Source organism: Bufo gargarizans, unplaced genomic scaffold, assembly GCF_014858855.1.
Source record: "Bufo gargarizans isolate SCDJY-AF-19 unplaced genomic scaffold, ASM1485885v1 original_scaffold_1321_pilon, whole genome shotgun sequence".
NCBI lineage: Eukaryota > Metazoa > Chordata > Amphibia > Anura > Bufonidae > Bufo > Bufo gargarizans.
In genome coordinates this window covers 356,475-376,210 of record NW_025334307.1, presented here as the reverse complement: position 1 = coordinate 376,210, position 19,736 = coordinate 356,475, and the positions used below count along the sequence as shown (strand labels likewise).

The window sequence follows — 19,736 nt, the reverse complement described above, 5'->3', positions numbered from 1 at the left end:
GATCCTGCTTGGTCAGGAACGGGTCAGGTGAGCGCCTTGCCTCTAAGCTTCTCTGGGTCTGATGATGTGACCCCTGAGTATTCAGCAGTATCTCTGTCGCCGAGAGGTTGTTCCGGTGTGAAAGGAGCTGCGCTCGGGTTGCGGCCTGTCTTGTCTCCAGCCGACCCCGCCGTAAAATACTTGTGCAAAGCGCTCCAATCGCCGGGGGATCTCGATGAGGGATCACCTGCTAGTGACCCTTTAGGAGCTTTTTCGGGCACTTTTAAGGGAATTGCCCCTGTATTCTCAGCCTTGTGGCGGGAGCTCCACAATCGGGTGTCATCACACCGCCATAGTGAGGCCAGGCCCCCCATAATATTGAATTTGAATATAATTTCCTCATTTTTGCCTACTTGAAAAAAATTCAAGTGGAAAAATTGCCAGTTTAATTTAAACAATTGTTTTTTTGTTTTTGTTTTTTAGCAAGGAGCTGGTTTCAGCTGAACAAAATAAAAACCATATGAGCAATGAACTGCGTAAAAAGGAAGAACAGTGTGCATCTTATGAAGAAAAGATATTTGATGTTTGTGGTAGTCAAGACTTTGACAGTGATTTGACACGCCTGCAAGACGATATAGAAAAAACTTCTAAACAGAGAGGTAAGGTACTTTTTTGGGGCCATTTCAGTTCAGGGCTTCAGAATACTTGTTAGCATGTTATTTTTGGCTTCTTCTTTGTTTTCTATGAATTCTTGTGTAAAAGGTTACCGTACCCCATAAGACCCCCCGCCCCCCCCAAGTGCGTCTTATGGTGCGAATACTAATGACCGCTTCCATTACGGAAGCTCTCATTAGTACCCGTGGACCAGGAAGCGGGGAAGGCTCTGTACTAACCGCTTGCTGGTCCTCGGTTGCGCACAGCGTGAGGGCGCTCTGTCACCTCCGGCTGTGCGCGCCAGTTCCAAGCACAGCCGGCAGCAGGAGGAAAGCAGATCGTGGGCGGAGAGGAGCAGCGACGTCCAGAAACAGGAGAGGTAAGTGGGTTTTTTATTTTATAAAACATGGCAATATGGGGCTGATGTGAGGCAATATGGGGCTGCTGGGGGTTGATCTGAGGCAATGGGGGCTCTTATGTGAGGTCTGATTGGGGGTCATTCACATTGGGGTCTGAGCTGAGGTCTAATTAAAAATATTTTTTTCTTATTGTCCCTCTCTAAAAACTAGGTTTGTCTTATAGGGTGAAAAATAGGGTAATTTCGAAGTAGGCTTTTAAACTCTTCACACCCCCTGATAAAACAATGTGTCAGCACAAAGAGAGTATGGAATTTCCTCACAAGCTGATTCCGCTCTAAATGCAGTGGCTGTCAGCAACATCATACTGACACCCAAGCTGTTAAAATGACCCAGTCCCAGTCATTTAATAGCTTGCCTGCAAAAAACTATTCCTCACACAGCTCTGTAAATTAAAAATATAAAAAAGTTATGGGCGTCAGAATATGGTGACATATGAATATGGTGAGTTTTTTTTAAGTAGCAAAACGTGACAAAAACTACCATATTGTTCACCGTAGAAGACACACCTTCGTATAACACGCTCCTAGGTTTTAGAGGCAAAAAATTGGAAAAATGAATATTCTTTATTAGACCTGAGATCAGACCCCCAATGTTAATCTGACCATAATGGAAGCGCTCATTAGTAGTCGCCCCATTAGATGCACTGACATTCCTCCCCCACTTTGGGGGGGGGGGGTGCATCTTACAAGGGGGAAAAATATGATATATAAATATGACATCAATGTAATAATACTGACCTGCAGAATAGGGTCATCATGTTATTTTTAGCATACAGTAAACACCGTAAAAAAACAACCAGAATATAAATTTTTGCAATTTTCCTCCCAATTTTTAGCCCATTTCCCTCCCAATTTTAGCTAATTTTTCACTACGATATGGTAAATTAAATGGTGTCATTAAAAATATAACCTATTCTGCAAACAAAAACAAACCCTCCTACAGCTATTTGTACGGAAAAGTAAAAAAATGGCTCTTGGAAAACATAAAAAAGAAAAAGAAAAAAAAAAGGGTTGGGTCCTGAAGAATCAGAATCAATTTATTTGGCCAAATAAATTTGCACTTACAAGGAATTTGACTTGGCAGTTGCTTGACAGACACAAACAAAACAGTACAAGGACAGACAGTATGGATAGTGCAGGACAAGGACAGTATGTATGTAAGTTTTAGTGGCAATAAACAGAAGTGTTCGTTTTTAGTTCTATGCTGTAATGCTTTCAAGTCATAGCAGCTTTAGCGTGGTTCTGCATTAAGCCAGACAACTGCCTGAGGGAAAAGGGTAAGCTGCAGCCAATTATCCTTTCCGCTGTTTGGATGATGCGCTGCAGTCTCACCTTTTCTAATACTGAGCAGGAACCGATTCATACAGTCATAGATGATGTCATGATGGATTCGATGATTGCGGTGTAGAACTGCACCATAATTTTTTGTGGCAGGCCAATCTTTTTCAGCTGCCGTAGGTGGTACATCCTCCGTTGCGCTTTCTTGATGATAGTGACGGTATTGTTACATTTTAGGTTGTTGGAAATTGTGGTCCCAAGAAACTTGAATGACTCTACTCTGGTTACTGTAGATCCATTTATGATTAGGGGGAGGTGCTGGGGGAGAGATCTCCTAAAGTCTATCATCTCCATGGTCTTAAAGGGATTATTTCACTTCAGAAAATGTAGAGGAAGTCAATACAAGCCACTTACTAATGTATTGTGATTGTCCATATTGCTTCCTCTGCTGGCTGGATTCATTTTCCCATCACATTATACACTGCTTATTTCCATGGTTATGACCACCCTGCAATCCAACAGTGGTGGCCGTGCTTGCACACTATAGGAAAAATTGCCAGCCTCTCTGGTAGCCGGTACCAAGAGAATGCACATAGGCCAGTGATTTTTTCTTTAGTGTGCAAGCACGGCCGCCGCTGCTGGATAACAGGGTGGTCATAACCATGGAAACAAGCAGTGTATAATGTGATGGAAAAATGAATCCAGCCAGCAGAAGAAGCAATATGGACAATCACAATACATTAGTAAGTGGCTTGTATTAACTTCCTCTACATAATAAAAGCCATTTGCTGAAGTGAGACGATCCCTTTAAGAGCATTTAGTTCCAAGTTGTTGTTGCTGCACCAGAAGGAAAGCTGTCCCACTTCATGTCTATTTGCAGACTCATCCCCATTTTGTATGAGACCAACTACTGTTGTGCCATCAGCAAATCTTAACAGATGGGTCTGTGGAGATGCCGTCATTGGTGTACAGTGAGTAGAGCAGTGGGGAAAGCACACAGCCCTAGGGAGCTCCAGTACTGACAGTCAAAGAGCTTGAGGTGTGTTTCCCAAGTCTGACCTGCTGTCTCCTGTCGGTTTCCCAAGTCTGACCTGCTGTCCCCTGTCGGTTTCCCAAGTCTGACCTGCTGTCCCCTGTCGGTTTCCCAAGTCTGACCTGCTGTCCCTGTCGGTTTCCCAAGTCTGACCTGCTGTCCCCTGTCGGTTTCCCAAGTTGACCTGCTGTCCCCTGTCGGTTTCCCAAGTTGACCTGCTGTCCCCTGTCGGTTTCCCAAGTCTGACCTGCTGTCCCTGTCGGTTTCCCAAGTCTGACTGCTGTCCCCTGTCGGTTTCCCAAGTCGACTGCTGTCCCCTGTCGGTTTCCCAAGTCTGACCTGCTGTCCCCTGTCGGTTTCCCAAGTCTGACCTGCTGTCCCCTGTCGGTTTCCCAAGTCTGACCTGCTGTCCCCTGTCGGTTTCCCAAGTCTGACGGCTGTCCCTGTCGGTTTCCAAGTCTGACGGCTGTCCCCTGTCGGTTTCCCAAGTCTGACCGGCTGTCCCCTGTCGGTTTCCCAAGTCTGACCTGCTGTCCCCTGTCGGTTTCCCAAGTCTGACCTGCTGTCCCCTGTCGGTTTCCCAAGTCTGACTGCTGTCCCCTGTCGGTTTCCCAAGTCTGACCTGCTGTCCCCTGTCGGTTATTCATTTGCAGATGGATTCAAGTATGCGTAGGTGGGAGAGCTTGCTGTGTAGCAGCGATGGTATTATGGTATTAAATGCAGAGCTGAAATCCACAAGGGGGCAGTTTATCATGACAGTTGTGTTATTTGATAATAGACATTTGGATGTAACAGTTAAAATAATACCTGGTAATACTGTGTACTAGGCAAATGACTGACCATATTGCTAGCATAGAATGATCTAGATGTGCAGCCTGCTCATTCTCCCTTAATCTTTCCTGCATTTTATAGTTGTTTTTCATGTTAGACTACCTTAGACATGTTGTCTTAAAACGACACTATTTATACACTTTCACAGCAATGTTGGCTGGTGCAACTGCAGTATACACACAATTCATCACTCAACTGACTGAGGAGAATCAGCCCTGCTGTCCAGTTTGCCAGAGAATTTTTCCTTCAGAAGCAGAGCTGCAAGATGTAATTAATGACATGCAGTCCAAGCTCAGACTGGTCCCAGATAAGCTGAAAACCACTGAAACCGAGTTAAAACGAAGAGAGAGAAGAAAGGATGAAATGATGGAACTGAAACCTATGAGGCAAGTGCACCATAATCTGCTTTATTTATCTGTTATACTTGTAAGGGTGCATTTACACATGCAGATTTCTTTTCATTTCCTTTCTAAACTAATATCAATTTCAATGGGTTGTGCATTCAGTTGCAGAGGAATGAAAGTGCCCTCATGAAAGAATTACCCAGTTATTACATACAGCTTTCTATTTGGGCTCCGACCCTCATTCTGTCCTGCGGTCACTCTACCACAGGACAGAATGGTGTTGAATGGTGTCTGGCAAGTCATGTGATGTCCCTTTCCCGTTGCTTTAAACCCTTAGATGGAGCGCGCAGTAGTTTGTTTAAGCTGCCTATTTTTTACACAGCAGGAACACATACACTGATTAGCAAAAGGGTAACAATGTTTTGAACTTTTGACTTTCAGGCTCCATATCTCACCATCCACCAAATCCTTTTTTTTTTATATAATTTTATTTTCCAAAATACAAAAAACAAATGCATTATTGGACCGTCCAAAAGGTCCATTTTACAGTATTCCATCATATATTACCTGTTCCAATTTAATCAGATTAAGCACTGCTTCCTGCCACTGTCCCTCTGTAGGAGGGTCTTTATTTATCCATTTCCGAAGTATCAACAGTCTGGCCTGAAACAGAACTTTATTCAACACCAACTGGAACTCTCTATTTAATTTAAGATGTGCAGTGGCCCCCAATATACAGACTACAGGGTCTTCCAAAACTTGAATACCCAAAAATAACGATGTAGTCTCTACAATCTCTTTCCAATACCCTATAAATTTCGGGCATCTCCAAAAACAATGTATAAGATCCGCCCTCTCACCCCTACATTTCACCCCGACACTCATCCGAGGTTCTGACCCCCATCTTCTTTAACGCCCAGGGAGATCGATTTAACCTATGGAGTATAAAGAATTGCGAAATTTTATGTGAGGCCCTTTCTGAGACCCTAGTATAACTTCTAAGGGCATCATTCCATTTTTCTTCCGAAAAAGATAGAAGCTCTTTTTACCAATTTCCTCTAGCTGATATTATAATCCTTTTCTTTTTTTACCTCCATCAAAATTCTATATCTTTTTTTTGTAACTCCATTTTTTCCCCTCCATTAGTAAATTTATATATTCTATTTGATTGTTCTTTTCTATATTTATTTGGATTAACTGGTATTCTAACGGCATTTTTTAGCTGGAGATATTTAAAACTATCCTTTTGATGGATCCCAAATTCAGTTGACAAGGTAGAGAAGTCCTTCAGTTTATCTTGCTCAAATATTTGCGCTAAATATTTTATCCCCTTTTTTTCCCAATCTATATAAGATGTAATCCTTTGCACTTCCTTTAAATTTATGTTTTTCCAAATAGGTGTGTAATGCAGATACCCCTTAAAATCCAAAACATTTTTAAGTTCCACCCATATGTTTCCCATTAAATTCATTATCATATTTGCTGTGCTATTTTTCCCTAGTGTTCCTGACTCCAAGACCTCTAAATAAATAATTTTGTGTCCCCTATCCACCCCATTTTTATTAACTTGTCCCTCCCCACTATTCCTTTTAAAGTTCCATTTATCTGACTGTATTGTTATTAAATAATAAAAAAAAAAAAAATTGGGAACTGCTAGGCCACCTTCTCTTACTGAGAGCTGAAGAACTTCTCTCCTTAGCCTGGGAGAATCACCTTTCCAGATAAAATCCCCCATTAAACTAAGAACCTAAAAAAAAAAATTTCGGCAACCACAATGGCCCTGAATTGACAATGGTAGTTTTTTCCAGATGTGTATTTTAGTTCTAAGTTCTTTTTATTAACGGGAGTACATTTAATTTCTCATAATCTTGAATATTTCTAGAAATCTGTATACCTAAATATTTAAAGCTCTCGTGTTGCTCGAGCACGTGCACCCTTGCAGAATTCTGTGATACCCCCTTCCTTAATAACATCATATGGGACTTCTCCCAATTTATATTTAACCCAGAAAAAAACACAAACTTATCTATTATATCTATAACTCTATTGATCTCATCCCCAGTATTGTGCAAAAATAATAAAATATCGGCATACATTATTAGTTTTTCCTTTCCATCCCTATATTGAAAGCCATTACACTCCCTATTATTTCTTATCAAACATGCCAAAGGTTCTATTGCGATGGCGAATAATAATGGAGAGAGAGGGCATCCCTGCCTATTGCCCCTATGGAGGGCAAAAGGCAGGAACAAGCTCCCATCCACCATCACCCTGGACCTAGGATTGGAGTATATGAGTTGAATCCATCTTATAAATCCCTCCCTTATGCCAACCCTTTTTAATACTGCCCATAAATACTCCCACTCGATGCAATCGAACGCCTTTTGTGCATCCAGTGAGAGTATAGCTTTTTCGCCCGCTTCTATTTTATTCGCTTCCATATTAAGGTACAGCCTTCTAATATTTGAGTATATTGTCCTTCCAGGTATAAAACCTGTCTGATCTTCTTGAATTATACCTTTAATCACCTTAGAGAGCCTACCTGCCAAAACCTTCGCTAAAATCTTCACATCCGTATTCAACAAGGATATTGGTCTATATGAGCCAGGATCTAGTTGTTCTTTACTCTCTTTTGGGATCAATGTTATTACTGCTTCTTTCATTGACTCTGGTAAATCGCCAATTTTTTGGGCTTCGCACAATGTCGCTCTTAGTTCCGGTATGAACACCTGCGAAAAGGTTTTGTATATTTCAAAGGGGAGTCCATCGCACCCTGGTGATTTTAATGGTTTCACCTGACCCAGAACCTCCTCTATTTCTAAAATAGAAATTTCTTTGTCCAGGTATTCTTTTCGTGTTTTAGATATCTCGTGGATAACAATCTGATCTAAATAATTGTCCAGGTCTTTTTTGTTGTATTGTACCCTAGACTTATAGAGTTCCTCGAAATATTCAACAAAGACCTTTTTAATTCCTTCGGGTGAACTGACTATTTCGTCTCTATTATCCTTAATTGCCCCTATCCATGTTTTCCCTTTCTGATTTTTCACTATTCCTGCTAGAATTTTTCCAACTTTTTCTCCCTCCGAAGCCAACTGAAACCCTTGGAAGAACAATTCTTTCCTTGTTTTATCCATATAATATGTTTTTAAGTTTTCATGTTCTTCCTCCCATTTCTTCTTATTATTTCCGGTCGGATTCATTATACATATTGATCTTGCTTCTTCTAAGTTTTTTTCCAGTAATTTCCCCTTTTCTTTGGTAGTTTTTTAAAAAAAATAGTTCACCTTTTTAAACAGACATCCTCTCAAGTATGCCTTAGCCGTGTCCCACACTATAGATCTTTTAGCAGAACCGTTATTTTCTAAAAAAAAAAGTATTTTTTAACTCCAGCCCCTATACTCTTTATCTAAGATATACATTAACCAATGGGGATTAAACTTAAACAGTGGCAAATTTTGCTTCTTGTTCACATCCAAATCCATTACAATGGCACTGTAATTGGATAAAGCCATAGGCAGATACTTTATCTTTATCCTGCTTTGGGTCAATACATTTTTATTTCCTAAAGCCATATCTACACTTGACCACGTTTGGTGTGTTTTAGAGTAACAGGAATACATTATTTCCTCTGGATTTAAATAACGCCAGACATCGATCCAATTGAACTCCAAGACCATTTTACACAAATCTACATTTTGTATTCTTTCCCCTCCACCAGACACACTCTCTGAGTGGATCCATTACAGCATTATAGTCTCCTATCGCAATCATTATACATTCCAGTCTATACAACATGAATCTATGCAACTTGTACAACACATCTGGCTTATATGGTGGAGGAATATATACATTAGCGATTACCATTTTAACCCCTTCCACATTGAAATGTAGAAAAAGGTACCTGCCACAGTCGTCCGCCTCACATGCAACACACTCAAATTTGGTCTTTTTATGCACCAAGATTGAACCCCTTTAGAACAAGTAGTATATACCGAATGGTAGCCTTCTGCTCTCCATCCCTTCTCCGTCCTTTAACTAAGTGTGTCTCTGTCAAGGAACCATGAACCAGACGTACAACAAGAGATAAGTGGAAATAAGAAGGCTTTATTGAAAATCAAGCTGTAAGGCAAAAGTCCAAACGGATGGCTAAACCGAAGCAGGGTCTTGCGAAGCCAGAGGTCAGGAACCAGCAGGGTAGTCAGACGAAGCCTGGATCAGGAACCAGCAGGGTAGTCAGACGAAGCCTGGATCAGGAACGAGCAGGGTAGTCAGACGTAGCCAGGATCAGGAACCAGAAGCAGCAGCAGTCTTAGAAGCATGTGAACACAGGAGGACCAAGCAAGGAACTGAAGCCACAGACCTCCTATATATATATGAGCTAGGCATCCAGCTCCTCCCAGTGGGAAGGAGAAGCCGCAGGGTGGGAGGCTACAAGAAACCCAGAAACCAAGATGGCCGCCAGCACATGTCAAACGAAGGAGAACAGCAAGAAGGTAAGACCATGACAGTACCTCCCCCTCAAGGGCCCCTCCTCCGCGGAGTCAAGAACGGTTTCTGAGGGAAGCGTGCGTGGAAGGCTCGGAGCAAGGCAGGAGCATGGACATCTGCGGAGGGAACCCAGGAACGCTCCTCTGGACCATAACCACGCCAATGGACCAAAAACTGCACCCGACCGCGGACCAGGCGTGAGTCCAGGATATTGCTCACCTCATACTCCTCACGATTGCCCACTTGGACCGGACGAGGCCGAGGAACCGAGGAAGTGAAACGATTACACACCAGTGGCTTCAACAGGGAGACATGAAACACGTTGGAGATCCGCATGCCAGGAGGAAGCGCAAGGGCATAGGCTACCGGGTTTACCCTGCGAAGCACTCGGAAGGGACCAACAAAGCGAGGCGCCAGCTTGGGAGTGGGCACTCGAAGGTTGAGGTTGCGGGTGGACAACCATACGCGGTCTCCGACCTGGTAGGAAGGAGCGGGCGCTCGTCTGCGATCAGCCTGGAGTCTCTGGCGCTGCGCAGAGACCTCAAGGGACCTCTGGATCTGTACCCAAGAAGCACGTAGGACGGAAAGGTGATCCTCCACAGCCGGAATATCCTGGGGAGAGAATACCTCCGGTAACACGGCAGGTTGGAACCCATAATTGGCCATGAAGGGAGACGTCCCAGAGGAAGAGTTCACTGCCGTGTTCCTGGCAAACTCAGCCCAAGGCAGGAGGTCAACCCAATTGTCTTGGTGATCGGAGACATAGCAACGAAGGAATTGCTCCAAGGCCTGATTGGATCGTTCTGCGGCCCCATTGGACTGAGGGTGGTAGGCCGAGGAGAAAGAGAGATGAATCCCCAACTGGGAGCAAAAGGAGCGCCAGAACCTGGACACAAACTGACTCCCCCGATCCGACACAATCTCCTTGGGCAAACCGTGCAACCGGAAGACCTCCCTGGCAAAAATCGTGGCAACTCTTGTGCAGAGGGTAACTTCTTGAGAGGAACACAGTGGCACATTTTGGAAAACCGATCCACAATCATGAGAATGACCGTATGGCCTCGGGATGCAGGGAGGTCCACAATGAAATCCATCCCCAGGTGTGACCATGGACGCTCCCCGGTGGCTATGGGTTGCAAAAGGCCCAACGGACGGTGCCGAGGGGACTTACTCTGGGCACAAACGGAGCATGCCGCTACATATGCAGCGATGTCGGAACGTAGAGAAGGCCACCAGAACAGACGTGAAACAGCCCAGGACAGCTGATTCTTTCCAAGATGCACCGCGGCCTTGGAGTTATGGTAGGTTCGCAACAACCGAGTGCGCAACTCCTCAGGCACAAAACATCTGCCGTTGGGTCTCCCAGAGGGAGCACCAGATTGAGCCGCCAAAATCTGCTCACCCAGGGGAGAGGTCAGGCTGGTGCGAATGGCGGCCAGGATCTGATTCGGAGGTATGACCGAAGTCGGAATCGACTCCTCCCCGGACAGCTCGGAGTACTGCCGTGATAAGGCATCCGCTCTGATGTTCTTGGAACCGGGTAGGTAGGAGACCACGTAATTAAAACGTGACAAGAACAGAGCCCATCTGGCCTGACGTGGTGTCAATCTCTTGGCCTCAGAGAGGTAGGTCAGATTCTTGTGGTCCGTCAGGATGAGAACCGGAACCACCGAGCAAGTGCCTCCATTCTTTAAGGGCCTGCACGATGGCCAATAACTCCCTGTCACCAATCTGATAGTTGCACTCCGCGGAAGACAGTTTCCGGGAGTAAAACCCACAAGGAAGCAGAGGACCCTCTGGTGTTCTACGCTGAGACAGGAGGGCGCCTACTCCCGTCTCAGACGCGTCCACCTCGAGGACAAAAGGCAACCCAGGGTTGGGATGCGACAGAATCGGAGCCGACACAAAGGCGGACTTTAGAGCCTCAAAAGCTCGGATGGCCTCGAGCGGCCAGACCTGGGGATTACTGCCCTTCCTGGTCAGATCCGTGAGAGGCTTGGCTAGCATGGAAAAGTCCCTGATGAACTTCCGATAATAATTGGCGAAGCCCAAAAAGCGCTGCGGGGCACGAAGACCACTGGGCTGGGGCCACTGTAAGACAGCCGAAACCTTCTCAGGATCCATGGAGAACCCCTCAGCGGAAATGATGTAACCTGAGAAGGTTACCTGGGATCGGTGAAATTTGCATTTCTCAAGCTTACCGAACAGCTTGTTCTCTCGTAACCGTTGCAACACTCGTCTGACATCCAGAATGTGGGCCTCCATGGATTCAGAATATACCAAGATGTCATCCAAATAGACCACCACACACTGCTGTAACAGGTCACGGAAAACATTGTTGATGAATTCCTGGAAGACTGCGGGCGCATTGCACAACCCAAAGGGCATAACCAAGGATTCATAATGACCGGTCCTGGTGTTAAACGCGGTCTTCCACTCATCGCCCGCCTTGATCCTTACCAGGTTATATGCCGCCCTCAGGTCGAGTTTGGTAAAGACCGTGGCCCCTTTGAGGCGATCGAACAGCTCGGAAATCAAGGGTATCGGGTAAGCGTTCTTGATCGTGATGCGATTGAGACCCCTGTAATCGATGCAAGGCCTCAACTCACCGCCCTTCTTTTTCACAAAGAAAAATCCAGCCCCTGCCGGGGACGAGGATTTGCGAATGTGTCCGCGTGAAAGTGCCTCCCTCACGTACTCCTCCATGGCCTCATTCTCCGCTACCGACAGTGGATAGACTTTGCCACGAGGAGGAACGGCACCAGATTGTAACTCTATGGCACAATCGTATGGGCGGTGCGGAGGTAGGGCAACCGCACGCACCTTATCGAATACATCCCGGTACTCCTCGTATTCAGGAGGCAACAGAGAGTCCGAGGAAGTACACAGCAACTTGACAGACCCATGGATGCAACTAGCCCCACACTGCGGTGACCACGAGAGGATCTCGGCCGATCTCCAATTGAAAGTCGGATTATGCTTCTGGAGCCAGGGGTACCCCAAGACCACCGAGTAGTGTGGAGACGAAATAACCTGGAAACAGACCGACTCTCTGTGAACGGCACCAATGGCCATCCCCACTGGAAGGGTCTCATGAGTCACGTGTGGCGGCAGAAGGGGTCTGCCGTCTATCGCCTCAAGAGCCAGTGGGGAACCTCGAGGCTGCAGAGGAATGGAATTGGCGGCAGCGAACACACTATCAATGAACAAACCACCAGCACCAGAGTCCACCAACGCCTGGGTCGTCACCGAGCCCCCGACCCAGGAGAGGACAACAGTAATCAGTGGTTTGTCAACACGGGAAACCGGGGACGAGGAGACTCCACCCAAGATCTGCCCCCGACAGGATCTCAGGTGCGAGCGTTTCCCGGACGGTTCGGGCATGCCAACCGAAAATGCCCACCGAGACCACAGTACATGCATCGGCCCTCGCGTCTCCGGAGTGCCCTCTCCCCCTCGGACAGACGAGCAAACCCCAGCTGCATGGGTTCACCCCCAGACAAGTCATCCCCAGGAGGCGTGGGAGGAGAGGGAGGCATGGGTGGGACAGCAAACGTAGGCGCCAATCTGTTAGAAGGCCTCCGCAGGCTCTCCTTAAAGGAAGGTCTCTCCCTGAGTCTGGTGTCAATCAAAATCAGGAAAGAAATAAGAGACTCGAGCTCCACTGGTAGGTCCTTAGCTGCAACCTCATCCTTCAAGGCATCCGAGAGACCATGAGAGAAAGCAGCGACTAGAGCCTCATTATTCTGGCCCATCTCTGCTGCCAGGGTACGAAACTCAATGGCGTATTCAGCTACGGATCGTGAACCCTGTCTGATGGACATAAGGAGCTTCGCAGCAGAGGCAGCACGAGCCGGCACATCGAATACCTTCCGAAGAGAAGCAACAAAACCGGAAAACTCGGCAACCACCGGATTGTTGTTCTCCCATAAAGGGCTGGCCCAGGCCAAGGCCTTGTCCGAGAGCAGCGAGATCAAGAAGCCCACCTTTGATCTCTCAGTAGGAAAGGCATGTGGCACCAACTCGAAATAAATGCCCACCTGGTTAAGGAAACCTCGGCACTGAGTTGGCTCTCCCCCAAAGCGCTGTGGAAGGGGAGCAGAACCGGTCATACCCCGAAACACCGCAGGCGCAGCAACAGGTGTCGGGGTAGACTCTGGCGCAACAACCGGAGCGGCAGTAGGAGCGGGCCCAGGAGCGACAACCGACCCATCGGCAACGGAAGCTAAATGAGCCGTGCGTTCAAGCAGGGTTTGCAACGCCACAGCGAACCGACCCAACAGGTGATCCTGCTGATCAAGTCTGGCAACCAGCGTAGGTAGCGAGGATGGCCCTGTACCGTCAGAATTCATGGCTTGGTCCTAATGTCAAGGAACCATGAACCAGACGTACAACAAGAGATAAGTGGAAATAAGAAGGCTTTATTGAAAATCAAGCTGTAAGGCAAAAGTCCAAACGGATGGCTAAACCGAAGCAGGGTCTTGCGAAGCCAGAGGTCAGGAACCAGAAGGGTAGTCAGACGAAGCCTGGATCAGGAACCAGCAGGGTAGTCAGACGTAGCCTGGATCAGGAACCAGCAGGGTAGTCAGACGTAGCCAGGATCAGGAACCAGAAGCAGCAGCAGTCTTAGAAGCATGTGAACACAGGAGGACCAAGCAAGGAACTGAAGCCACAGACCTCCTATATATATGAGCTAGGCATCCAGCTCCTCCCAGTGGGAAGGAGAAGCCGCAGGGTGGGAGGCTACAAGAAACCCAGAAACCAAGATGGCCGCCAGCACATGTCAAACGAAGGAGAACAGCAAGAAGGTAAGACCATGACAGTCTCTTGGAGGCAGAACCTGCAAGAACCTCCTAATCCACTCAAAGACAGCATGTTTCTTTATCCTTTCCCCCAAACCTCTCACATTTAACGAAACAAACCTAACCATCTAGCGGAGGGGGAAGTAGAAAGAAAGAAGAAAAAAAACTTCTCCAAAAAGAACTCCCCCCCCCCCCCCCCCCCCCTCCTGGGTAGCTCCCCAGAGGGACAAGGCAGCTCCATTACTCAGCATAATGGCTCCCCAACCTCCCCCATACTCTAACCTCCTCTGCTGTCCATCCTATCTAACCATTCATCTACATCGGTTGGTGTCTGAAAGAATTCAGCCTGTCCTTTATATTCCACTCTTAGCTTTGCAGGAAAGAGTAAAAGAGTAAACTATACTTCAAACCTACTCTCCCTTAATCTCTTTTTTACGCTTATATACTCTTTCCTGCGTGCATTAGTGTCTTCCGAATAATCTGGAAATAATCTTCTCTTTACCCCTTGTATTTGATATTTATCAGAAACTCTAGCATCTGCTAGTATTGCATCCCGACCCTTGGAGAGTAGACATTTCACCAGCATATGTCTGGGATAATCCCCTGGGACCCTTTTTTTTGCGGGAACCCTAGGTGCTCTTTCAATAGAGAACATAGGAGAGAGAATACCCTCAGTACAATTTCCTTTTATCCATCGCTCCATATAATCAACACTGTTGGTCCCTTCCTCCCGTTCTGGAATCCCTACACATCGTATATTTGTCCTCCTCGATCTATCTTCCTGATATATTATTTTTTGTTCCATCTTAGTATTTAACTCTTTCAAACATAACACCTCTTTCTCTAACTTCTCTACCGAATAGCAGGAATCCTTTTTTCCATCTCATGTAATCGCTCTTATTTTCTCCATATCCCCTCGGATTATACTGACATCGACTTGTACTGCCCCAATCTACGTCACTATACTCCCCTTTGTATTTTCCGTCCTAGAGACGGTCTGAAATATCTCCTTCATCATTTTTACATCCATCTCTGGAGCCGGCTCAAAAAATCCTACTCCCGTATTGCCCACATTCCCATTCTCCTGTGTCATGGTATATACTTCTGTATGTATCCCCTTTTTCTTCTGTGGAGGAGTAGAGACTGGGGAATTGGGAGTCAGGTATTTATTTAAATTATGCTGTTTTTGATCTCGCCTGTTATTGATCTCCTACTACTGGCACCGGCAGGAGCCCGCTGTTCATCTTTTTTCTTTGAGGGCATCTTTGTGTGTGTGTGTGTGTGTGTGTGTATGTATATATATATATATATATATATATATATATATATATATATATATATATATATATATATATATGCATGCGCCTATATGCCTCCAGCCAACTTAAGGCACTCCCCCTACCTGGCTCCTCTACCGTCCGAGGTCAGAGCTGCATGAGGTTCTGCGCCAGCTGTGCCCAGGATTTCTCTTGCAGGCCATTTCTTCCGTCCGCCCAGTTCTTACCCGGTTTCGCCGTAGGTCACGTCCCTGGGACTCCTAACTGTAAGTCAGCGCCTGGATCGGGTTTCCACGGCGCATGGTACAGCACGGGGCCTCGCTCCATGGTTCCCCTGTACACTTGCACTTTTCAAACTTCGCGTCTTTTTCAGTTGTTCGGCTGCTTCATGTCATGCGGGAGGCTGTCGGCACGTACGCCGATGTGGGTACTGCTCTTCCTCGTAGTGTTCCGTGCCTCCTGGCTTCCCATCGCGCGGCTGATGACGTCAGGGGCGTTTCCTGGGTCTAGCGATCTGCGCGTGCGCAGGCCGGCAGTGTGTGTGGTTGTCTTGCCGGGTTCGGCTGGCGCTAGGGCGCTGCGCATGCGCGGCACGGGCTGATGTAGGGACAACTTATTTGCTGCATAGAAGTTATGATTGAGCGTGGTCTGTATCGAGTGATCAGTGTACGACCATTCCGCATGACGTTTGTTCCTGATAAGTTGCCCCTATAATCTGTCCATGCAAAGGGCCTTTTAGATTCCTCCGTGGGATCGCCCTCAGCACTACTATCCTGCTGCAGGCAGGGGGGTATAGCGAATGTGAATATATGTGGTTCTGTGGAACACTTACATTTCAATTGTTAGCCCTTTGTGTGATTACTCCGTATATCTGTGATCTCCACACACGGGGGATTGGCGGCCATGCACCACCCCACGACGCAAATGTCCGTATCAGGGGGGTATCACGGCCAGTTAATCGCATATGCCCCTCTGTCCAGACCCATCAGCATACCCGCTCCATGACAACAGTACCCGCTCCATGACAACAGCACGCCACTAACGACAGGGGTCAGGGATACACAGAGATGTGATCCCGATTCCCTGTCTCAGCAGGCGGGAGAGTCACAGAGGTACTGCGTCAGAACATTACATGATACACATCATAATAAGGTCCACAGCATAGCGATCGTTCGCACACCATTCCCGGTCTTCATAAACATCGTCATTTGGTTGTGTTCTGGTCGGCACTTATTCATAGCATATTTCATGCACGATAGCCAGTCCAACTCAGGGGACATACATGCCATGTTATCCTCACTCATGGCGTCCATGAGCAAAGTCAACTCCAGGCTGGAGAAACTTGAGTCTGTCACCACGGCTCTTTCTCTGGCAGGGCCACCTGCTGTGGCTTCACAAGCACCAGCCGGCTTGCCGTTAGTTGCTCCAACCATCAACTTGGATGACCAGGAAGTTAGCCCGGCTCATATGATACCGGAACATATAAAAAGGGATATCCTGGAAGGTAAGGACGTCAACCTGGCTTCCCTATTGATTGCCTCCCAGGATATTGTTGAGAACAAAACATATGCGTATGATGATGTTTCTGTTGTTGTCAGGTCCAGGGATGCCCGCCTAAACAGGAAACTGACTATCCCTGAATTTGTACTAGCCTTTAGTATTTACAGGGACGTCATCTGTGCGGTCTATCCCAATAGGAGAGAGGAGTTTGATCTCTATATGCACAAGCTGGACAACAAATATGGTGGGTTAGCTTTTTATGACTGCCATAGGTCTTTTTCTGCGAAAGTGTCTGGAGCCTTCTCCCAGTACGGAATACGATCCAACTGGGGAAGGATCGATACCGTCATTTTTTGCAGACACTTTGCAGGTCTAAGAACGTCGGCTTGTGCATACTGCTCCTCCACAGCCCATACTACCAATTTTTGTCCCAACATGGCGGAGAAACATGCCCCCACGCAAGGAGCCAGTTCCTCTGGGGTTCCAGAGAAGTCGTCACGAGACAAACTGGGACGCCCTCAGCAAGTTCCAGATATGTAATAATTTCAATGTTGGGTCCTTCAATTACAGTGGATGTAGACTGTTGCATGTTTGTACAAAATGTTTTAGGGCACATGCAAAGACCATGTGTCCAAATAAATTGTATTCCAAGCCTTACCTAACGTCCATCAATATGCCCGTTTTTTAACAGAATGCTTCCATACAGGTATCCTGCACTTACCAATAGGAACTCTGGAATGCCCCAATCTACAATCCGCCCAACACAACTCCACAGCGGTTGACACCCTCATATCTCAGGAAGTGGCTGAGGGCTTTGTATTGGGGCCTTTCAAAACTCCCCATTCGCAGAATGGCGCACCAACCCCATTGGTATTGTCACAGGGAAATCTTCCCAAAAACAGAGACTCATCATTGACTTATCATCACCCCACTCTTCGGCCGACCCCAGTCTCAATTCCCTCATCCCCTCTGAGGAATTCTTCCTGCAATACACCACCATAGATCACGCCATTACCGCTATCATACAAGCAGGGGTTGGAGCTTGGCTCAGTAAGACAGACATCACAAACGCCTTCAAATTACTACCAATCCACCCTACACTGTGGCACCTGCATGGCATCAAGTGGTCCGGGAACTACTATTTTTTTCTCCCGGTTAACCTTTGGGTCCAAAAGTAGCCCAGCTATTTTTGACACGTTTGCCGAGGCATTGTGCTGGTTGCTATTAAACATAGCCAGGTGCCCTACGGTATTACATTACCTTGATGATTTCCTACTGATAGAGGAAAACACTTCCTCTCCTACTAGTCTCAAAGCCACCACTAAGCTGTTTGAGCAACTAGGGGTACCTATCTCCCCCAAGAAAACAGAGGGGCCAGACACGGTTATCACTTTTTTGGGCATCCAATTAGACTCCGCTACCATGCAAGCAAGCCTGCCACACGACAAGATATCGAACCCTCTCACTTACATAAACAAATACCTCCAGCTCGGTACTTGCGACCGCAAAGAACTACAGTCCCTGCTGGGATCACTAAATTTTGCCATGCGAATCATACCTCAAGGCCGGTCCTTTATATCACGACTATTGCATCTTTTTTCCACTTTTTCTACACGACACGCACAGGTTGTCCCTGGATGCCCAAGCTACGGCAGATCTAAACATGTGGAAGAGATTTTTATCCACTTGGAATGGTAAAAGCATGTTCCTCCCTCCACTGACTGACTCATCTCCCACCATTTGGTCAGATGCGGCATCTACCACTGGCTTTGCAGCAATATTTGGGAACGATTGGCTTTGGGGCAGCTGGCCTTCAGCAGTTCAGGAGTTGGAAGGGTTTTCCTCAGCTCTTTTTGAGATCTATCCCATCGTGTCGGCTGCCGTAGCGTGGGGTCATTTATGGGCAAACATGCCAGTTCGTTGCTACTCAGACAACCAGGCAACCTGTCACATCATTAACAAAGGTCGTTCCAAATCCCTTACGATCATGAGATTTCTGAGGAAAGTCACTTGGTTGGCAGCTTGTCATAATTTTTTCCTATGTTGTTTCCATGTCCCAGGGGTGTGTAACACAACTGCTGACAGTTTGTCTCGCTTTAAATTTCAGGCGTTTCATCAGGCTCTCGCGTCAGCGGCGCCCACAGCCACAGTCACCCCAACATTTCAACAACTCATACTGGACTAGAAACCATCATGCAGCATAGCAGGACATTGTCCCAATTGGCACTTTCAGACAATACACACAAAACATACAGCAGAGCTTTCACACTATTCAAAAGATTCCTTTTGGAACATAACATCACGCAACCATTTGTTATGACTTCTTTTTTGGGGGTTGCTTCCTTCTGCCACCTTAAACTTAAAATGTCATATAACACCATCAAACTCTATCTCACCGGCATTCAACACCACATGCTAATCTTACAACCAAATAACAGTTTCATGGCCTCTCACCAAATCAAGACCATACTCAGGTATTCAGAAAGCAGAACCCTCACATACAGCCCAGAGGCTTCCCATAGATAACCATATCTTTAAAGCATTATCCAACCTGCTTGACTCAAAACCATTTGACACCAATACAAACTGTATCATCAAAACAACAATATACTTGGCTTTCTATGGTTTCCTGAGGCCGAGAGAATTCACTACTGCCGCCACGACCCAAACTACTCCTTTCCTCCTCTTTTCCCACTTGATAAAACACATGGATCATTACATCCTGACCTTACCTCACTCCAAAAACAGTCAGCGCATACCCATAAACATTCCGTACTATCCCACGCACAACAGATGGTGTCCAGTCAGGGTTCTTGATGCCTACCTACAGCATCATAACTTTGTACCCTCACAGCCATTACTACAGCTGCAAGGTTCAGTACTCACCACTATAACCTTCATGACCTACGTCAGGTCTTCACTCACACAACTGGGCCTCAACCCAGCCAACTACTCAGGGCACTCCTTTTCGTATAGGAGCCGCGTCCACAGCCTCCAGTGTAAGCATCCCAACTCATGTTATCAAAACATTGGGGCGCTGGAAGTCATCCGCTTACTCACGGTACATACCTAACCCAGTACAAGAATTAAGGGATGCTTTCAAAAACATGCCTGGTTGATAAAATGCGT

The 19,736-nt window shown here is 46.5% G+C and overlaps 1 protein-coding gene across 1 annotated transcript in view; it reads left to right on the top strand.

Annotated features, from left to right (window-relative positions):
• Positions 1–462: 462 nt before the first annotated feature.
• Positions 463–19,736, top strand: part of LOC122923183 (DNA repair protein RAD50-like) — a gene marked incomplete at its 5' end in the record, with an annotated part of 164,550 nt that continues 145,276 nt past the window's right edge. The window contains 2 exons of the mRNA XM_044273917.1: positions 463–638; positions 4,342–4,579. Coding sequence (XP_044129852.1) covers positions 463–638; positions 4,342–4,579 — 414 coding nt within the window. The remainder of the gene's footprint in view (positions 639–4,341; positions 4,580–19,736) is intronic.